Source organism: Chamaea fasciata, unplaced genomic scaffold (genome assembly GCF_029207755.1).
Source record: "Chamaea fasciata isolate MVZ Bird 193981 ecotype frontalis unplaced genomic scaffold, bChaFas1.0.hap1 SCAF_2, whole genome shotgun sequence".
Taxonomy (NCBI): domain Eukaryota; kingdom Metazoa; phylum Chordata; class Aves; order Passeriformes; family Sylviidae; genus Chamaea; species Chamaea fasciata.
The window spans coordinates 116,548,677-116,570,030 of NW_027094087.1; the positions used below are offsets into that span (position 1 = coordinate 116,548,677).

Consider the following 21,354-nt stretch of genomic DNA (forward strand, 5'->3'; position numbering starts at 1 on the left):
TCCTCCGCCCCCCAGCCCCGCTGCGGCACCTTTAAGAGGCGGGGCCAGCTCCTGCGCGCCGCCGCACACGATTGGTCCACGCGGCAGAAGTCCCGCCCCCTCAAACGCCCCGGATGTCGGGGCGGCGCCGCGACACGGGCCGTTCTGGACCCTACCGCGGCGCCAAGCCCCGCCCCCTCGTCGGCCCGTCCGGCCAATGGGCGCTCGGCGCTCGGCACGCCTTGGCCCAATCGGCGTTGAGCTCGGGGCGGGGGCGAGGGGACGCAGCCAATGGGGGGCGGGAGCGCGGCGGGCGGGGCGGGGCCGAGGCGGCGCGCGGGGGAGGCCGGGAGTGCGCGCGCGGGCTGTGACGCAGCTGCGGCCCCGTGAGGCGGCGGCGGCGGCACCGCGGGCCCGACCCGGCCCGGCCGCTGCGAGCGGCGCCTCCCGCCTCCTCCCGGCCCCTCCCGGCCGCCTGCTGCGGCTGCCCTGCCCGGTACCTGCGGTGAGCCCCGGGACCTGCCCACCCTGCCCTGCCCGCCGTGCTCGCGGTGTCGCTGTCGCCGCCGCCGCCGCCGCCAGGCCTTTTGTGCCGGCAGACCGGGTGGTCCGGGGTGGGGGGAGCGCGGGGAGGCCGCGGGGCGGAGGAGAGGCCGGAGGGAGGCGGGAAGGCCGCGAGCGGGGGGGATTTCTCGGCAGCGCTGCCCCGGCTCCCTCCGCAGTACCTGCCCGCTTTTGGGGGGTTTTAGGCCTTTTCGGTTGTCCCGGTGCGGGTCCGGGGGGAGATTCCGCGTGTTTTCCGCGGGGGATACGCGGCTCGGGATGCGGGTAACGGCGCGGCTGTCCCCGGGACCGGGAGTTATTTACTGTCGTGGTAATTAGTTGTAGTTTAAAGTTAGCTTGGTTACACGTGACTTAGAGTTATGTCAGTGACGGGGGTTTCTTAGGGTGGTTTTAGGGGGATTTTGGGCTGTTGCTGCTAAACTTCAATTTAAACTTCCCTTTGGCGCGAGGGACGCCTGAGCTGGGCTGCAGTGCGTGGGGTGTTGTGTAAAACCTTCGAGTTTTACTAGTTCTGGTCTGGTTCGTGAGTTCACAGAGTTCTAGAATCGGTAAAGCTGGAAAAGCCCTCCCAGCCCAGGCAGTCCCACCTTGTCCCCAGCCCGGAGCTCTGAATGCCACCTCCAGGTGCCACCTGCAGGGCCGGGCACTCCAAAGCTCCCTGGGCAGCCCCTGCCAAGGCCTGAGCACCCTTTCCATGGGGAAATTCCTGCTGCTGGCCAAGCTGAGCCTCCCCTGGGCCAGCCTGAGGCCGTTCCCTCTCCTGCTGTCCCTGTTCCCTGGGAGCAGAGCCCGACCCCCCCGGCTGTCCCCTCCTGGCAGGGACTTGTGCAGAGCCACCAGGGCCCCCCTGAGCCTCCTTTTCTCCAGGCTCAGCCCCTTGCCCAGCTCCCTCAGCCCCTCCTGGGGCTCCAGCCCCTTCCCCAGCTCCCTTCCCTGCCCTGGACACGCTCCAGCTCCTCCAGGGCTCTGCTGCAGGACACAGAACTGGACACAGCCCTGGAGGTGCTGGGAAGGAGGGATGATAGGATGTTGTGAACTACAACAAAATGCACTCTGTGGGAGGGTGAAATCTTTCCATAACTCCTTTTTTCTTAGAAACTGATTTTTCAGATTTCTTCTTAGGTAGAGTTTTGCATTTAGTGATCTCAGGACAGTGTGAGAGCAGTGACGTAGAGAGGAGGAACCACAGGACATGAGGAACTTGTGAGTTTGCAGATAAGGCTGAGAGTCACGACATCAGACAGCTGGAAAGTGCAGGTGATTTTTATCTGGCCTGAAAGGGGGAGTTGCACTGGGGCAAGGGTTGGTGGCCTTGGAGAGGTGTGCTTGGGAGCAGGTCCTGGTGGAGGGGGAGCTGGGGGGGTCATCCTGGAGAACAACATGCACAGGGTGGACCTTTCCACTATTGTAAATCCCTGACAGGAGGCTCAGCTTGGCCAGCAGCAGGAATTTCCCCATGGAAAGGGTGCTCAGGCCTTGGCAGGGGCTGCCCAGGGAGCTTTGGAGTGCCTGTCCCTGCAGGTGTCACCTGGAGGTGGCACTCAGAGCTCCGGGCTGGGGACAAGGTGGGACTGCCTGGGCTGGGAGGGCTTTTCCAGCCTCAGGGGTTCTGTGGGAGAAGGTGAGGGGGGCTCAGGGTGCAGTGTTACTCTCCCAGGAGCCCCTCTCAGCCTGGGGAGCCCAGAGAGTTTGTCAGAGCAGCTTTTCCTGGGGTTTACCAGGATCATTTCACTGAAATTCCTCTTCCTGTAACAAATGAAGCCTGTTAGGATTTGCCTGTGGAAGTGTGGAGACCCTTAACACTCCAGAATTGTGGTGTGTGTCTATTGGAATAGTTGGAGGTGACACAAAGTGTGTTTTTAGTTCTTCTCTCAGGGAAATGTGTGGTTGGGTGTTCTGGGCTGATTCAGTCTCCAGCTGTTTAGGGATGCTGGAAGGCTGTGGCTGCTCCCAGTCTGGATTTGGCCATTCCCAGAAAGTGCTGCTGGTGTTGGGGAAACAAACACTTCCGTTTCCAGGATGGGCAGATGGATGTAGAGATTTCCCAGTGGCAGGCTGTGCTGGGCAGTGCCCAGTTCCTCTGTGCTGGCCTTGCCTTAGAGGGGTGAAGGAGCTGGGCTGGAAGGGCAGCTTTGGCTTGAACTGGAATTGTTGGCTTTGGGAATGTTCCTGGTGTGGGCCATTCTTGGATTGCTGATGTTCTTAGTTCTGCAGTGCTGTGTGTGGCTGCTGCTGCCAGGGAGCCCCTAGGAGTGTGGGGGAATTCCTGCGTTTCCTGCTGAGTATGGAGGGGACTGGGGTAATACTAGTGGGGTTTTTGGTTAATAGGACATTATTTTAGTCATGTGTATTTTTTCTGGTTAGCATTGTCATTTTCTTCTGGTTAACGTGGCTTTTCTTGGGTCATTGCACCCGCTGTTTTTGGTTAACATGGTATTTTGGGGATAATGCTGGGGTTTTAACATCAGCATTTTTTTGGCTAATACGGCTTTTTTGGGTTAATACAGCGTTTTGTTTTTCTAGTTCTAATTAGTTTTTGTTGTTGCTAGTAGTGCTGTTTTGGAGATAATGTGAACTTTTTTGGGGGTAGTACTGGCTTTTTTCGTTAATCCGAGATGTTCTAGGCTGATCTGGAATTTTTGGTGGTGGAGCTGCAGGAAAACACCCCGGGGCTCCCTGACAGTGTTCCCGAGGAGTTGTGGGGACTGTACTGGATTTGTTGACAAACTCAGAGAGCTGGAGCAGACTCTGTACCTGGCTGTGCTCAGGGAGAGGCAGCAGGGAACGTGCTGGGAATACTCCGTAGGGGCTGGAAAGGGAATGAGGCCCAGCAAAACCCCCTGGAACACCAACTGCTGGGGGTGCAGAGGTGGGGGAGCACAGGGAGGGTGGGCTCCTGTGATCCCTGTGCAGGGCTGTCCCCTCTGTCCTGCTTGGAGCAGTTGGCAAAGAGGGTGGAGCAGGAAAATCAGTCCTGGAAATGCCCAGCCCAGGACACAGGCTGAGATGGGCTGGAACTCCAGCCATAATTAAGGGTGACACCCTAATTTTAGGGACACTGATGTTGTGACGCCTCCTTAGCTGTGGTGTCACGGGAATGTTGGTGCCCTTGACCCCCTCGGGCTTCTGGCAGGGTTTGGAATTGCACAGGGTCGTGGGCTTGGTGCTAAGGGTTCTGGTGGGATTGCTGCCCTTGGCAGTGAGGGAGATGGAAATTGAGTGTGCCAGGATGAGCTTTCAATGAAACCTGAATTCTGCATTCCAGGTCTAGGAAGAAAACCGGATCTATCCCAAAATGTTTAACAAATCCTTTGGAACTCCGTTCGGAGGCAGCACCGGCTTTGGGACGACTTCAACTTTTGGGCAAAGTGAGTAAAATATCTGAGGTGGTTTTTAATGAGGTGTCTTTTCCTGGAGTGCGGCTCAGAGAATCTCATGGTGGGGTGGAATTAGGGAGCTGCTGGGTGCTGCAGCTGCCTTGGATGACATTCAGGAGCCTGAGGCTTCACCCTCACCAAGCTCTTAGTTTGGGCAGACAACCAGGATTCGACGTCTGCAGGAAGAGTGAAAAACACAACACCTGGGGAAGGCGGTGTGGTGGGATGTTCTGGGGCTGGAATAGATGGGTGGTGTGTTTGTTGGGAAGGCTGGGAGGAGGAGCTGTGTGCTCTGGCATGTGTGGAGCCCCAGGTGACTGTGCTGTGTGCTGTGGGGTGTGTGGAGCCCCAGGTGACCATGCTGTGGGGTGTGTGGAGCCCCAGGTGACCATGCTGTGGGGTGTGTGGAGCCCCAGGTGACCGTGCTGTGGGGTGTGTGGAGCCCCAGGTGACCATGCTGTGGGGTGTGTGGAGCCCCAGGTGACCATGCTGTGGGGTGTGTGGGGCCCCAGGTGACCGTGCTGTGGGGTGTGTGGAGCCCCAGCTGACCGGGCTGTGTGCTGTGGGGTGTGCGGAGCCCCAGCTGACCGGGCTGTGGGGTGTGTGGAGCCCCAGGTGACCATGCTGTGGGGTGTGCGGAGCCCCAGCTGACCGGGCTGTGGGGTGTGCGGAGCCCCAGCTGACCGGGCTGTGGGGTGTGTGGAGCCCCAGGTGACCGGGCTGTGGGGTGTGTGGAGCCCCAGGTGACCATGCTGTGGGGTGTGCGGAGCCCCAGCTGACCGGGCTGTGGGGTGTGCGGAGCCCCAGCTGACCGGGCTGTGGGGTGTGTGGAGCCCCAGGTGACCGGGCTGTGGGGTGTGTGGAGCCCCAGGTGACCGGGCTGTGGGGTGTGTGGAGCCCCAGGTGACCGGGCTGTCCCCGCAGATGCCGGCTTTGGCACGAGCAGCGGCGGAGCCTTCGGGACGTCGGCCTTTGGCTCCAACAACAACACGGGCAGCCTCTTCGGGAGCACGCAGACAAAGCCAGGTACTGCTGTGGGAAATGGGCTGCTGGAATAAACCAACCAGTGTCATTCCAACAGAGGCCAGTTACTGCTTACAGAAAGCCCCAGCCATAGTTTCTAGCACTACTGTTCACTCACACAGGAGTCTCTCCCTTGGCTCAGTCATTTGGCCATCAGACAGGCACACATCCTTCAGGGCACCCAATTGGCCAAGTGTCCATCACCACGTTGTGTCTTCTGAGTTTTGCATTTCTTGTAGACACTTTTTCAGGCTCTTGCTCATTATTTTTAGACCTGTTCCCGTAGCCTTAATGAATCTTTGAGAACTCTGATAAACAAGACTGCAGGTGTCTTTTATCTACAAACAGTTTGGCTGGTACAGGGAATGGCCTAAGTTATTCAGATACATTGCTACAGGTACTGCCCTGTACCTGGGGGGAAAGGGAAACCCAGGCCCAGAAATGTGCAAAAAAATAGCACCAAGCACCCTCCCACGCCCTGAACACAAACTGTCAAAGCCCCCGAGCAGAGGAGGCTGTGAAGCACTAACAGCCTGCTTCTGTCTGCAGGAGGGTTGTTCGGGTCAACCACGTTCAACCAGCCAGCCACCTCCTCCACCAGCACTGGCTTTGGGTTTGGAACATCCACTGGGACATCAAACAGCCTCTTCGGGACCACCAGCACTGGTGGAAGCCTCTTCTCATCCCAGAATAATGCCTTTGCACAGAACAAGCCAGCTGGCTTTGGAAGTGAGTGAAGCCGGTGTCCCTGTGCTGTTGGGTGGGAGAGCAGTGGGGGCTGGGGCAGGGTCAGGATGGGGTTTCTCCTGGAGGATACGGTGGCATCCCTGTGCCCACAGCAGCCAGGGGGGAGCCCACATGCTCCTGAGTCTGTAGCTGTGATTCCAGCCCTAAATTTTACAATAAGTTGCCGAAGGTGGTTGGCTGGAATTTTTTTTTTGTGCTGAAACCTGTTTTGGTGCTGTTTGATTTTGGGTTTTTATCCTGTGGCAGAGCAGTTACAGTTGGGTTTATCTGCGGCAGGAGAGGATAGGGGATGCTGTCAAGCTCTTCTGTAATTTCATGAGGCAAAAGCAACTGCTTGCAGCCCATTCTGAAAAAAGAAAAGGAGCCTCACTGATTCTCTCTGTTATAAAATGCTTGGATTATTTTCTTCCTGCTTGTTGGGAGTAGAAGGAAACTGGCTGCTGTGGTTTGTCTGGTGTTTCTGGGGTGCTGAGTTAGGGACACTTCTGCAGCAGAGAACTGCATTAGCAGCACCAGCAGCTTCCAGCTTTGCTGCTAAATTATTTTTCCTGGCTGTTTTTTCCATTTTCAAACCAAATTACTCTGATTTGAATAAAGTATTTGGGTTTAAGTTTCAAACTTCGGGTTTGTTTTAATACTGATGTTGTTATTTTTTTATGCTTCATTCAGACTTTGGTACGAGCACCAGCAGTGGGGGGCTCTTTGGCACCACCAACACCACTTCCAACCCCTTTGGGAGCACATCTGGCTCTCTCTTTGGCCCCACCAGCTTCACTGCTGCTCCGACTGGCACGACTATTAAATTTAATGTAAGTTCTGCTCTTTCTCAATTCAGACTGTTCACTGTGGGGGGCATTCCGTTTTGCAGTTGTTTGTGGGATGTCTTGGTCACTGAGGTGAAAACAATGAGTTCACGTGCAAGTGTTGTGAAATGATGTGCAAACATCCTTTCTCAGCACTGTGGAGTTTCAGGCTGGCTGTGTTCAGAGCTGTGCTGAGGGGGTAAAGCAGCTCTTAGAGCTGAGCCTTCCCAGGGAGTGCTGTGGAATTCAAGGCGATCCATGGCAAATGCTGGCAGAGAGAGCTGAGAGACATCCTGGGATGGGTCAGAATCAGCAGAGCTCTCCTGAGGCAGCCTGGCTGTGGGAATGGGGCCTGGGAGGAGAGGAGGGGTGTCCTGCCCCCTCTGGACGAGTCCCCTTTAAGACAGGATTCAGTAACTGTTGCCCAGTGCTGTGGCAGTTGGGGCTGGAGGGAGGCCCAGCAGAGAGGCCTAGGGGAACTGGGCTCACTGGGAGCTGCTGGACAGGGTCTCTTCCCCAAAAACCTGTTCCTGCTCTCAGCCCTCTTATTTCTGGACTGAGCTGCTGTAACACTTGAGCCTTTGGGAGTAGAGCTGTGCTGCTGCCCGGGCTCTTGCGGTGTTGCTGTTTTGTAATTTCATAGCACTGCTAAAAAGGGGGGGGGGGATAGTAAAATTCATGCAAAGCTCCAGGGTTTGAATTCATGCAAGGCTCCAGGATGACCTCAACAGAAGCTGAGGTAAACTGCTTCTAAAGTGAAACTGAAAGCAGAATTGCTGGGAGTTGTTTTGACTGTTCCTGGTGCAAATTCCACTGTTGATCGTCATTGAACATGCCTGGGTGAGGCCTCAGCTGTACAAATAATGACAGAATCATAAAACCATGAAATCACACAAGGTTTGGGCTGGGAGGGACCTCAGAGCCCACCCAGTGCCACCCCTGCCACAGCAGGGACACCTCCCACTGTCCCCAGTGTGCAACCTGGCCTTGGGCACTGCCAGGGATGCAGGGGCAGCCACAGCTGCTCTGGGAATTCCATCCCCACCCTGCCAGGGAACAATTCCTGCCCAGGATCCCACCCAGCCCTGCCCTCTGGCCCTTGGAAGCCATTCCCTGTGTCCTGTCCCTGCAGGCCTTGTCCCCAGTCCCTCTGCAGCTCTCCTGGAGCCCCTTCGGGCCCTGCCAGGGGCTCGGAGCTCTCCCTGGAGCTTCTCCTCTCCAGGTGAGCACCCCCAGCTCTCCCAGCCTGGCTCCAGAGGGGCTCCAGCCCTGCAGCAGCTCCCTGGACTCATTCCTAGAGCTCCACATCCTGCTGCTGTTGTGCCCCAGGGCTGGAGGCAGCTCTGCAGGTGGGGTCTTGCCCGAGCAGAGCAGTCACACAGAGCCTCAGGTGTGTGCTGGGTGCAGGATTTCCCAGGATCTGCAGGGAATTCTGGCTGTATTCCCCCAAGTGTGTCTGGGTTTTAACACTCCCTCCCTGCCCTGCAGCCCCCAACGGGCACGGACACCATGGTGAAATCCGGCGTCAGCACCAACATCAACACCAAGCACCAGTGCATCACTGCCATGAAGGAGTACGAGAGCAAGTCCCTGGAGGTCAGTCACAGCCTTGCCCTGGGCCTTGCTGGGCCACGCTCACTGCCTGTGCTCATTAATGGAAAAACACTAACGAGCCTTCGATATCTGCATCATGCACAGGGGGTGTTGTCAAGTAAAACAATTAATGCAGCCCCACGTTAATTGCAGTTGGGTTTAAATGCTTAATGCAGGTCTGGAGGAGCTGAAATTCCATCTTGTCAGAAGGACATGAGATCCTGTTGGGAGCAGCCCTGCTCTGTGGAGATAACAGCAGGATCCCAGGCAGGGCTCAGTTGTTTATTATAAACTGGTGTTCCCGGGGATTTAACCTGAGGCCTTCCCATTTGGGCTGCTTTGTTTCACAGTTGAAAACAGATCGTTTATAGAAGGATCTGAAAAAGCTCTGGGAAGTCAAATTGAAGCCCAAACATGGATCTAAGTTCAGGTCTCATTTTTGGTGTCCTTATTTTTAAAAATGTGAGTGTTGCAGCTTTTCTTGAGCCTTCCCCTTGGTGAAGGTGGGGTGCTGTGTGAGTGTGGGGAGGACACTGGCCTGCCCTTGTCCTGTGTAAAGTGAGCTGGGTTTTCCTCTAGGAACTCCGCTTGGAAGACTACCAGGCAAACAGGAAAGGGCCCACGAATCCTGTAGGAGCAGGAGCAACTCCTGGCTTGTTTGGCTCCTCCACTGCCACGTCCAGCACAGCCACAGGACTCTTTGGCTCTTCCACAACCAATACAGGCTTTTCCTATGGACAGAATAAAACTGCTTTTGGAACCAGTAAGTACTGCCTGGCCCTGGTGTTCCTGTGAGTGCACATGCAAACATTCTGTTAGACCATTTAAAAATCTGTGATGGAAAATGCTGTGAGCTCAAGAGTTGTGCTGGTTGTATTGCCAGCATTCGCTGGTGGAGCTCCGTGCCATAGGAATCTGTCTTCTTAGTTTCCCTTGGAAAAATTCAAACGGCAATCGGATTTTTATTAGATTTTGCAAAGTGAAGAGTAAATAGATCATAGAATCCCAGAATGGTTTGGGTTGGGAGGCACCTTAAAGCTCATCCAAATCCCATCCCCTTCCATGGGCAGGGACACCTCCCACTGTCCCAGGCTGCTCCAAGCCCCAGTGTCCAAGCTGGCCTTGGGCACTGCCAGGGATCCAGGGTCAGCCACAGCTGCTCTGGGCACCCTGTGCCAGGGCCTGCCCACCCTCCCAGGGAAAGATTTTTTTCCTAATAATGGATATTTATGTTTGTGGAATTCGACTGTAAACAGATCCAAATCCTCCAGGCTGTAGGAATGGAAGGGGTCGTTGGGTGAGCAGTGATGGGACCCAGAGAGCAGCTGGAGCTGGGCCAGGAGGGTTTGAGGGGGGATTGTGGGGCAAGGCTCTTCCCCCAGAGGGTGCCGGGCACTGCCCAGGCTCCCCAGGGAATGGGCACGGCCCCGAGGCTGCCAGAGCTCCAGGAGCCTTTGGACAGCGCTGCCAGGGATGCCCAGGGGGGATTGTTTGGGCTCTGGGCAGGGCCAGGGTGGGACTGGATGGTTCCTGTGGGTCCCTTCCCGCTCAGGACATGCTGTGGCCTTTGTTCCTGTGTGAATACTGGAGTGTGGGATGTGCAGGACCTGGTCTCACTCCCGCTGGTGTCGCAGGTACGACCGGCTTCGGCACGGGCACCACCGGGGGGCTCTTTGGGCAGCAGTCACAGACCACCAGCCTGTTCAACAAACCCTTTGGCCAGGCCACCACCACGCAGAACACAGGCTTCTCCTTCGGGGGCACCAGCACCCTGGGCCAGCCCAACACCAACACCATGGTAAGGGGGCTGGGAACGGGGCTGCAGGGCTGGGCTGGTCCTCACGTCCCACTGCAGCGTGGTGAAAGCAGGACGCCGAGCTCCGAGGGCTGCGCTGGAGTGAGGAACCTCCTGGCAGTCAGCTTTGCTCCTGGCAGCTGGAGAACAGTCAGCTGTTCACAAATCGTGTACCCACTCACCTCCTCAAGCAGCCTCTCTCTAGCAGCTCCAGTGCTTCTGATCATTGTTGTACAGATAGTGCCGCTCCGTGATTAACCTTGTGTGGGAATTCAAATCCTGGTGACAAACGAGCAGCATTGGTGGGCTTTTGTGGCAGGAAGGTTCTACGTAGTTGTAACTCATCGTTTAAGTAGAGGCTTTGACTCCAGTTGTGCTGTGTTCTTTGTGAATTTGTTGTGACTTCTCCCAGAAAACCCTGTGAAATGTTTCTTTTCCATCTTCCTTGCTCAAAGCAGTGAGGAAATTCCAATATCCTTTAAATCCCGGAGCATAAGTTTTTGTTGTTTGTTTTTTAAATTTCCTTTTTGTAGCTAATTTCTTGGAGAAGGACTAAAGCTTCTGGAATGCTCTTCACCCCTCCTCTTCCCCCAGCACGAGGGCAAATGTAACATTGTTTTATTGCCTGATTTTGTGTGTTGGATCTGTTGTTGTCAGTGCTGGACTTGAAAAAGCCTGGGAGCGTTACCTTAACCTGGTTCCTATTTGTAGGGTCTCTTTGGGGTCACCCAGCCCTCGCAGCCTGGAGGCCTTTTTGGGACAGCTGCCAATACAAATGCTGGGACTGGATTTGGAACGGGAACTGGCCTTTTTGGACAAGCCAACACAGGATTTGGTGTTGGTGGTTCGGTATGTCTGTGCCTTTGTGATAAAGAGAGAAATCCGAGCAGAGCCCTGTTCTGGGTGCTGACCTTCACGGAGGCTGTGTTAGTTTAGGAATGAAGGAATTAGGAATTCAGATGTCTGAGGTACAAAGGTCAGGTGCTTTGCTGTGAGCTGGAGGATAAGCAGGTGTAGTAGTCATTTTTCTAACAAGTGATGTGTGGAGTGATGAAAGCAGCAGGAGATACTGAGGCTCTCAGTGCCTGGGGGTGCCTCAGCACAGGGTTGGAAATACAGGTTGTAAGTTGTGACGGACCAAAACCAGCCTTGGTTTTTGATCCTTAGTAATTTTGGTTCTGGTGGAGCAAAAATCGCAGGATCACTGAGGTTGGAAAAGTCCCTTAAGCCCCTTGAGTCTGACCCTAACAGCAACTTTTGGGGGTCTTGCAGATGGTTTGGGACAACCCCACTCATGGGAGGGTGGGCTGGGGTCTCTGCTGTGCTTGGCTTTAGTTCTGCTTCCTTGCCTGCAGCCAAACACCGATACAATTCCTGTGGTGTCAGCATGCCAGGTTTCCAACTGCTGTTGTTTTCCTTTCAGACCCTGTTTGGGAACAAGCCTGCTGGATTTGGAGCCACCACGACCAGCGCTCCCTCCTTCGGTACCACCACGGGCGGGGGCCTCTTTGGTAACAGCCTGCTCTGAGTTCAGGGGCCCCTACAAACCCTGCCAGCATGGGGAGAAAACGGCTGCTTTGTGTCATTTAAATCTGTGCTGGGTGTGCCTCACACTGCAGGCAGCACCTGCTAAGTATTGTAGTGTTGGAATTGTCAGATGAGCAAAGGCTGGCCCTGCCACAGGGAAACGTGCTGGGTTGTGCCTTTGCTCTTGGTGGGGCTCCCTGACTTGGGAAGTAGATGGTCAAGTGCCACTGTTTTGGTGAGCCCTTAAGAGAATTTTCAGCCTGGGATGGCCAGGAGAGCCCCTGGGATCGTGGGGAGCATTGGGAAGGGCATTCCCAGCAGGTCAGGGAGGGGATCCTGCCCCTCTGCTCAGCTCCAGGGAGGCTCATCTGGGGTGTCCTGCTCAGTTCTGGGCTCCCCAGTCCAAGGAAGGCCAGGAGCTGCAGGAGGGGGTCCAGGGAAGGCCTCAGAGATGATCTGGGGTCTGGGGCATCTCTGGGGAGGAGAGACTGTGGGAGCTGGGCCTGGTCACTCTGGGGAAGGGAAGGCTGAGGGGGGATCCATCAGTCCATCCAGACATCCCATCCCATCAGTCCATCCAGACATCCCATCCCGTCTCTCCAAGGGTGTCAGGGTGTCCCAGACTCTCAGTGGTGCCAGTGTCAGCACAAGGAGCCCTGGCCAGGAACTAAAACACAACAATTCCAGCCCAGCCTGAGGAAGAACTTCCTTCCCTGGAGGGGCAGAGCCCTGCAGCAGCTGCCCAGGGAGGGGCTGGAGTCTCCCTGTGCGGAGACATCCCAAAGCCCCCTGGACATGTTCCTGTGTCACTGCTGCAGGTGGCCCTGCCTGGGCAGGGGGTTGGGCATGGTGACATCCAGAGGTCCCTTCCAATTCCAACCATTCTGTAATTCTGTGGTTGAAAACTCCTGAAATCAGGGATTTGAGGAGCAGAGGGGTTGGTTCAGAGGCTCTGAGCACCCTCTGTTGGCACAGCAGCACTGGGAGAATTGGGGTAACATCAGTGATCCCTGGGCTTGGGCTGGTGTCAGGAGATCCTGCCCTGCAGTGAGGGTGAAATGAGTCAGCTCCAGTTGAGCTGGTGGCTGTTGTTGTCCTTGGTGTGAAGGACCAAAGTGCTGAGGAACTGGTGGCGTGTTCCTGGTGGCCTCTGATGCGAGAGCTGATGTTGGGTCAGTGTGTGACTGGGCAGCAGGAATGTGTAGGGATGGCTGATGGGAGTGGCAGCTTCTTTCATGGGACTCTGAAATCTCTTCTGCTGTTTTAATTCTGCATTTCAGAGCATCAGAACTGTCAGAGTGAGTAGGAGTGGGTTGGATGCTGCCATCCCTTTCCTGCAGTGCTGATTTATGTTGGTTATTTAAGGGCAGTGGGGCCTGCTGTGCCAGCCTGCCAGGATAGACAGGGCAGAACTCAGGGGGCCTGGGTGATCTTTTAGGTCCTTTCCAAGCAGGGTTTGACTGTGGTGAGCAGTCCTGGCAAACCTCCCAGGGGTGTGAAAGGTGCTTTTGAGTTCTTGTTCTGCTGCTCAGGATCTCCACAGCCCCACCAGGGTGTTGGTGCTGTTTGGTGGAGACCAACCTCTGCAGTGTGTGTGCTTCTGGTTTCCCTGTGTAGCAGTTCACAGGAGGAGTGGAGCTGGATTCCAAGGGGTTGGTGCACACCTGCAGTTTCTCGGTTTAATCCTGGCTTTGTGTACTAACCAAGCATGGGATGGGGTCAGCAGCTGCGGTAGGACTGAGCTGGGGGTAGATTTGGGGTGGCCCTGTTGCTGCTACAGCCGTGCCCTTGAGCTGTGCAGCTCTGAGTTGCCACCTGCTCTGTGGGGAGGGTCAGAGAACCGAGGGCATGGTATAAACAGGATGAGATGAGGTTGGTTCCCTCCAGGCACTCAAAAGACCCCAGCACCTTTTACTCTGTTGCCAGATACAGCAGGGTCATGTCAGCTCTGCCTCTCAGGGAAACTTGGAAGTTTGTAACAAACTGAAAAGCTTAAGAAGGCAGACCAGCATTTTTCTGTGCTGCTTTAGTGCTGTATTTATAACCAAAACGTGTTTATTACCAGTAAAATCCCTTCTTGCTGATTGTCAGTTTAACCTGCGCTGCTGGATGCAGTGAGAAATTTGACTTGGGCAGGGCTCTTCGACCCTGTGATGCTTTTTTATTTAAATGCATTAATGGTTTTAATTCACCTCTAATGAGCTGCTCGTTCTGTTGTTGAAGGTTTTGGTGCCAACACTGCTGGGAACAGCTTGTTTGGAAATAAGCCTGCCACTGGGACTCTGGGCACTGGGCTTGGAACAGGCTTTGGAACAGGTAAGCAGTTTCCCAGCTCATTTGTGGGCAGCTTCAGCCCTCAGGCTGCAGTGCTGGTCCAGCCTGGGCATTGCCTGTAGCTGAGCTGGGAAAGGCTGGGCATGTTTTAGCTGCAGGCCAGGATGGCTCAGGGCAGCTCCAAGAGGAGCTTCTCAGCACAGTGCCAAGGGGCCTGGCAGAAATGGGGCGGGACTGGTGAGGTCCTCTGTGTTTAGAGCCTCTGCTCTGATCACAGCCTCGAGTGCCTGCAGCATCCGTGGCCATGGAGAGTGTTTCCTGCAGCTTGATAAGGAATTGATTCTTTGTTGTGTTGTAAACTTGTCCCAGTCCTGTGGGAAATGACAGTTACCTCTCCTGTCACAGCTCTGGGGGCAGGACAGACGTCCTTGTTTGGAAACACCCAGCCAAAGCTGGGGGGAACCCTGGGAACAGGAGCATTTGGAGCCCCAGGATTCAACACATCCACGGCCACCCTGGGCTTCGGGGCCCCCCAGCCTGCTGTAGGTGAGTGTCCATGAACCTGCTGCCTTGTTCCCATGTGCCTGAGCACAGGGGCACACCCTCCCTAAGGGTTTGGGAGGACAGAACATCTCCTTGAGGCCACTTCTGTTCTCAGTTGCAGTGCAGACCATGTTTATCACCCTTCTTTTTTTGCTAGTTATATGTATATATTTAAAAGAATTCCAAGGTGCTTTACATGTCCAGTAATTGCTGTTATTTTAGAGATTTGTCTTCAAGATCAGTAACATTTCCCATCATTGAATTTGGGGCACCAAGAATAGATGTGCACAAAAAAAAAAAAAAACAAAACCAAAAAGGAAGTGTAGCATTGGCTTTTTCAGTAGTTCCACATAGGAGAGGCCTAGAGGGCCTTTGTTAACAGGAATGCTGTGCCACTGGGACAAAAATAAGGCCCAGCTGTCTCCAGCTCTCCTGACTTCCTGCAGACTGTGATAGGAAGCTGTTGTTCTGACAGTGGTTTTGTTCTTTGGGAGTGCCCACATCCCCCCTGGTTTTGTTGGAATTAGAATTAAACTGCTTTTGGTGGCTTGAATGTTTCATGGGGTGAAGTCTTCGAGCATTTTATTGGGAATTAAAGTGAAATGCTTTAAGACAGAGAGACAAGATTTAAAATCCGTTGTAGAGGGGACTCTTGATCTGGTTGGTTGTGGTGGCAGTAATGTCACAATTCTGCATGAAGTATTTTCCCTGCACACCCTTTCAGAAGCCAGCTGGATTAGTTGAATATTCTGGCAGGCCAGGCTCTTCCCACTGCTCTGTAGCTCTCTGTGCCCTCAGCTTTTCCCCTATGAGGACTCAGTGAATATGGCTACACACTGATGGAGGAAGGAGGTGCTCTGAGAGCTGCTCTGTTTCTGCCTGCCCTGGTTCTGTTCCCAGACCTCTAACACTGCAATGCTGCTCCTTTGTAGCTCTGACAGACCCCAACGCGTCTGCAGCCCAGCAAGCTGTCCTCCAGCAGCACCTCAACAGCCTGGCCTACTCCCCCTTTGGGGACTCCCCACTCTTCAGAAACCCCATGTCAGACCCGAAAAAGAAGGAAGAGGTAAGTGCACGTCAACACTGAGCTCATTTCATGGGTGGCAGTTGGAATTACTCTGGCCTGTGTGCAGTCCTCACTTCAGTGCACAGTCAGCAGCCAGGTAAGTCACCCTCTGTGCTCTCCCAGTGGTGCAGGGGCTTTTTATCCCCCAGGACACAAAGTGCTTGATTTTATTCCAGTGGAAATTCCCTACCCATGGCTGGGGGGTTAGAAGTGCATGATCTTTAAGATACTTTCCAACCCAAACCACTCCATGATTTCCTGCTTCTGCCTGCATCACAACCGTGGCTATGGGGTTCCTGTGCCCACTGCTGCTGATTGGGAGGGAAGATGGATCATTGTTAATGACTGGGATAACTGTAATGCTTTGCTTAGGACATCTCTGAGAGTCTCTGAGAAACCTTTCCCTGCTGCTTTGTTCAAAAGGTGATAGAACGAACACTTCCCACGCTTTTGAGGCGTTAGGGGAGGTTCTAAGTGGCTACTGCCCCAGGGCAGATTCCAGGGGCTGGAGCTGAGTCCTGCCTGGCAGCTGGAGCCCCAGCTGATGGATCCAGGCTGATTCCAGGGGCTGGAGCTGAGTCCTGCCTGGCAGCTGGAGCCCCAGCTGATGGATCCAGGCTGATTCCAGGGGCTGGAGCTGAGTCCTGCCTGGCAGTTGGAGCCCCAGCTGATGGATCCAGGCTGATTCCAGGGGCTGGAGCTGAGTCCTGCCTGGCAGCTGGGGCCCTGGCTGTTGGATCTGGGCTGATGGCTGGGGCTGTGAACGGATCCCTCTTACCTGGGTGCAATTATTGCGTCCCCTTTACGTACCACCCCCTTTGCCTTCCAGGGCCCTGGGCTGGAGCTCCCTGGAGCTCTGTGCCCGTGGCTGAGGTCACCACTGTCCCTGTTTGTGTTGCAGAGGCTGAAGCCCACCAACCCGGCAGCCCAGAAAGCGCTGACAACGCCCACCCACTACAAGCTGACCCCCCGCCCGGCCACCCGAGTGCGGCCCAAGGCCCTGCAGTCTGCGGGCTCTGCCAAGTCCCAGCTCTTTGATGGGCTGGATGATGACGAGCCCTCCTTGTCCAATGGAGCCTTCATGCCAAAGTGAGCTTCTCTCTGTCTCTGTGTGAGAGTCTCCTGTAAACTCCTGTGTATTACCATAAATCTCATGGTTTTGTGCCCTGCTTCAGATTGGAACAATAACAAGTTCTCTGTAAGGCTTCACTAGAACTGTTTTCTGTAGGGGAGGTGAAAAGGTTCAGCTTAAACTCTTAAGGCCAAATAAGCTGTAAAATGAGGTCAGCCCATGATGGGAGCAAAGCTCCTATGGAGTCGTTCAGGAATTCTTACAAGGAAAGCTTGCACACTTCCTGCTCCTGAACTGGGTGTGTCATCAGGTTTGCTCATGCCCTTAGTATGGAGACAGATTGCTGGTGGTTTTATCCCAGCCCTGGTTCTATTTCACTTCCACAGATGTTTCTGTGAGAAATAAATCATGGATCTGCCTGAGTGAAGCTTTGGGTTCAGTTCTTAGGTACATCAGTGGCAGTCAAATAGAAAGGGGGTTCTGAAAGATTTGGAGTTGAGTGAAAACAAAGAGCAGAAGACTGAAGTGACCCTGCTGTAAAATGAACCTGCACCTGTGGGCCAGACCTTCTGTGCTTCTAGAAAAGCTGATTTGGAAACAGAGAACACTTGCTGAACTCGGGCTTTGAGCCTTTCACTGGCTTGTGCTTTTTACACCTCTGTGTAAATCAGAGCCTTGAATGGAATTTCCCCAAATATTTAAAGATCTCTTATGGGAGACTTGCTATATCCTGGGTGTGGGGTGAGGTCTTAGAGCCGGTTCCTGGAGCATCTGAATGAAGTGTGAAATATAAGTTTATGCAGTGGATAGATCCAAATTTCCCTTCCTTGGTGTGTTGTGTTTTCAGGAAGAGCATCAAGAAGCTGGTTCTGAAGAACCTGAGCAGCAGCAACCTGTTCTCTCCCGTGAGCCGAGAGAACGAGGACCTGGCGTCGCCGTCAGAGTACCCCGAGAACGGGGACAGGTGAGAGTCACCCTGCTGGCTTTGTCCTCAGAAATGCAAACTGGTTCTGCCTGTCCCTGAATTACTGCTCCACAGCAGCCACTTCTTTTCAGGGATGCCACTTCCCTGTTCATTGAAAGCAGTTCACCTGCTGGGAGATGCATTTCCTCCTGGACTGACCATGTGTCCTTCCTGTGTGGGCACTGCCAGGTCACCCCACCCAAAATCCGGTCAGAGGGAAGGGATGTGGGTTCTGGATGAGTCTCTTCCTTCTGTGTAGCAAGAAACCAGGATATCCCTTGGGGGAAGTGCTAAACCTGACTCTTAGGGAAGAGGAACCTCTCCTGACCAGTCCTCAGTGATGTGGGAATTGCATAGGAGCTTCACCGATCCTCATGTCTCGTATTTCTGTTTTCTAGATATGTATTTCGTACAGATTACAATGAGGAACCTCTAAGGCTACATCTTCCCCCCAAGAGCCAGAATTCCACCCTCCTCTATAAAAACCTGTGGCCGTATTTCAATTGAACTCTGATTTTTGCCTTGGTTTTCTTTTAATCAGAGTCTGGAAAAAGCCTCCTGCCTATCTCACCATATGGATTTTATTGAAACCTACTAAAACAAGAGCTGCTGTGGGAGTGAGGTCACCCTGGCCCTGTGGGCAGAGGGTTTGGAGCTGTGGCGTTGCTGTTACCCCCCTTCTTGAGGCTTCTCTCCAGCCTGAGCTCCCTGTTCCACTCAGCTGTGCCCAGGGCATGTGCCTTAGTCCCCAGCATCGTGGGGACTGTGCCAGTCTCACCACTGTCCTTGCTGTAGTGGGAGCCTTGGTGGCAGAGGTGGTCCAGCAGGAGCAGAGGGAAGGGAGATCATTACTGACACTGCAGTTTGTGTAGTCCTGTTGGCTCTTTGTGTGAAAAGAGCAGAATTTTAATCATGGAATCACAGAGTCTTGTGAGCAGGACGGGACCCAGAGGGGTCATCCAAGCCCAGCTCCTGGCCCTGCACAGGAACCTTCGGTGTGAGTCCCTCGGAACTAAATGATTCACGTTTTCTTTGCTGTGCCCAGGTTCTTCCTGTCGGTGCCTCCTGAGGAGAACCACAGGCAGGACGGGGAGCGGGAGGAGGAGGAGGAGGCCCACGAGGTGACGCGGTTTTACACCAATCCCATCGCCAAGCCCATTCCCCAGACCCTGGAGGGCGGCGGGCACAAGGCGCAGGGCGGCGTGGACGACACCATCGTGGCGCTGAACATGCGCGCGGCGCTGCGCAACGGCCTGGAGGGCAGCAGCGAGGACGCCTCCTTCCAGGAGGACTCCCTGCAGGAGGAGTGGGACAAGGAGGCCGAGCCCGGGCACCAGCTGCACCCTGCAGGTGAGGCTGCTGCGGCAGCGTTTCCTGCACTGTTCTCTGCTCTTTGGCACCCTGACTGAAAATCATCATCTTCTGTGTAAAGTAAAAACAATTTAGAGTAGGGGAAAAAGCATTTAAATGTCTCATTTTTCTTTTTCCTCTTTCCTTAGTATAGATTTTATTAACGTATCTGGTTTTCCTTTTCAATTGAACCTGTTACGCCTTTTTCTCCCAAAATCCTGTCTTCCAGTTAATAAACAAAATTCACAAATGTAAAACCACCACATACAAATGGTGCGTTAGTCAAAAAATTCAAACCAAAACCACAACACACCCTCAGCTTTTGCTTTCTTCCCTCCTCCTTCCACCAGGATGCAAATCTTGCTTTCCTTACCTAGTGCAGAAATTTTACCTGCTGAGTCAATGAGCATTTAAATTTTATCCCCCAGTTTTATATCATGTGTGTTGGAGTTTTTTAAACTTGAGGAGGTAAAGTGGAAAGGTTTGTTAATCCTTCCAGCTAATACTTACGTGGCGTGTAATGAAACTGGCAGGTGACGTGTGCAAAAGAAATGTCTCTAGACATTCTCTAGGTGCGAAATGCTTATGAGAAATAGGAAGATGATTAGAGAAATTAATAAAAGAAGAAAGATTGGAGCCCGTTAAATGTAGAAGAAGCTGCAGCTTGATCAGCAGTGCCTGAGGCCCCAGGCTGCTAAAGCTGGGAGAGTGTTTCCTTCAAGTGTCAATGCATTTGCAATTTTTCTTTTCCCTGCACACCTTCTTCTCTTCCTATTTGCACGCCTGCTGCTCTCTGGCTGGCGCCTGGGCTGGCAGAGCCTGCCAGAGCAGTTGCTTCAGTGTGCTCTGGAGGCACGTGTGGATTGAGGGCGTTCTGGTGTCTGTTGGCTTTGGGTGCCCCAGGTCTCAGTCCCTCTGAGGCTTCCAGCTGTTGCGGCTGGCAAAAGGAATGGGTTGACAGTGTGGGAATGTTGATCCCTTGCTGCCAGCCCTGGTCTCAGGGAATGTTGTGTTGCAGGGATTGTTCTGACTCGAGCTGGCTACTACACCATCCCATCCCTGGAGGAGCTGGCCCGGCTGACCAACGACAGGAAGGAATGTGTGGTCACAGACTTCACCATCGGCCGCAGGGGTGAGCCCCCCGGCCCTCCTGGCCTTCCCCCTCATCCAGGGACCCTGCCTCCAAACCCGCAGTCTGACTGTAACCAGGGCCCCTGCTCTGGGGGCAGTTTGCAGCAAAGTTGTGTCAGATTTTGGGATACAGTAAACCCCAGTATCACAGACTGGTTTGGTTTGGGAGGAGCATTAAAGCTCATCTTGTTCCATGGGCAGGGTCACCTTCCACCCATCCCAGGGTGCTGCAAACCCTACCCAGCCTGGCACTGGACATTTCCAGGGATCCAGGGGCAGCCACAGCTGCTCTGGGGCCTCCTCACCCTGCCAGGGAACAATTCAGTCCTAATATCCTCTCTGACCCCACCCTCTGGCCCTGGGAAGCCATTCCCTGTGTCCTGTCCCTGCAGGCCTTGTCCCCAGTCCCTCTGCAGCTCTCCTGGAGCCCCTTCAGGCCCTGCCAGGGGCTCTGAGCTCTCCCTGGAGCTTCTCCTCTCCCGGTGAGCACCCCCAGCTCTCCCAGCCTTTTGATATCGGTGTCAAAGTTGATAATGCTCCTCCAGAGTTTCCTCGGGGGCAAGGAGATGTCACTTTGCTCAGGAGACAGGACAGGGCTGGGTGGGGACAGGAGGAGCACAGCAGGAACATGGGCTCTCTGACACATGACTTTCCACAGACAATTTACTTGTGACCTTTCGGGTTGTTTTGCCAGGTTATGGATCAATTTACTTTGAAGGAGAAGTAAATCTAACGAACTTAAACCTGGATGAGATCGTACATATCCGGAGAAAAGAAGTTATTGTTTACCCCGACGATGAAAAGAAACCTCCCATTGGGGAAGGGTTAAATAGGTAAGTGTTAGATAAGGATGATTCTTAAAATCCTGACAATCTGCAGGCTGCAGCCAAGACACAAATACAAACGGTGCATTCAGTTTTCAGTTTACAGTTAGTGAGGTACTTGCACGTTTCTGATCCCCAAACTGGGTTTAGCAGCCGACAGGAGTTTCCCTGGGCAGGGCTGTGCCCTGCTGCAGTGCCCAGGTCGCTCAGGCCCTTGTCCCTGAGCCCTCTGTGTCCCTGCAGGCGGGCTGAGGTCACTCTGGACGGGGTGTGGCCCACGGACAAGACATCGCGGTGCCTGATCAAGAGCCCCGAGCGCCTGGCGGAGATGAACTACGAGGGCCGGCTGGAGGCCGTGTCCCGCAAGCAGGGCGCCCGCTTCAAGGAGTACCGCCCCGAGACCGGCTCCTGGGTCTTCAAGGTGAGCCCCCCTGCCCTGGCCTGAGGCGTTATCTTCCTTCCTTCTTTGCGTTAGAGCTGGGATTAACACACGGGAGTCGTGGTTTTGTGTTCGGACTCGGTGGTTATTAATTGTCTATAGCACGGCCTCACGAGTCCTCAGCTCTAGCTAGGAAAACAAAGCTCTAGTTTGAAAACAGAGGTAAAATGGAGCAGCTCTCTGTCTCTACCAGGGCTTTTCAAGGACAATCCGTCCAATTGTGAAATGCCACCCAAATTATTGTTACTTTAAACCCAATAACTAATTCTAATAACTTTAATAG

The 21,354-nt window shown here is 54.1% G+C and overlaps 1 protein-coding gene across 3 annotated transcripts in view; it reads left to right on the forward strand.

The window, feature by feature from the left end:
- The first annotated feature begins 320 nt into the window (after positions 1-320).
- Positions 321-21,354, forward strand: part of NUP98 (nucleoporin 98 and 96 precursor) — a 36,385-nt gene continuing 15,351 nt past the window's right edge. The window contains exons 1-19 of one of the 3 annotated variants that reach the window (XM_066177247.1): positions 321-484; positions 3,809-3,911; positions 4,845-4,946; positions 5,493-5,672; positions 6,360-6,499; positions 7,982-8,089; positions 8,666-8,849; positions 9,721-9,884; positions 10,593-10,730; positions 11,305-11,392; positions 13,632-13,724; positions 14,088-14,228; positions 15,158-15,291; positions 16,193-16,380; positions 17,211-17,327; positions 18,373-18,677; positions 19,696-19,809; positions 20,503-20,641; positions 20,876-21,053. In XM_066177247.1, the coding sequence (XP_066033344.1) occupies positions 3,839-3,911; positions 4,845-4,946; positions 5,493-5,672; positions 6,360-6,499; positions 7,982-8,089; positions 8,666-8,849; positions 9,721-9,884; positions 10,593-10,730; positions 11,305-11,392; positions 13,632-13,724; positions 14,088-14,228; positions 15,158-15,291; positions 16,193-16,380; positions 17,211-17,327; positions 18,373-18,677; positions 19,696-19,809; positions 20,503-20,641; positions 20,876-21,053 (2,586 nt within the window). In that variant the 5' untranslated portion in view covers positions 321-484; positions 3,809-3,838. Of the gene's footprint in view, positions 485-1,558; positions 1,801-3,808; positions 3,912-4,844; positions 4,947-5,492; positions 5,673-6,359; positions 6,500-7,981; positions 8,090-8,665; positions 8,850-9,720; positions 9,885-10,592; positions 10,731-11,304; positions 11,393-13,631; positions 13,725-14,087; positions 14,229-15,157; positions 15,292-16,192; positions 16,381-17,210; positions 17,328-18,372; positions 18,678-19,695; positions 19,810-20,502; positions 20,642-20,875; positions 21,054-21,354 lie in introns of those variants that run through there. The other 2 variants (XM_066177249.1, XM_066177248.1) reach the window with 2 other exon arrangements.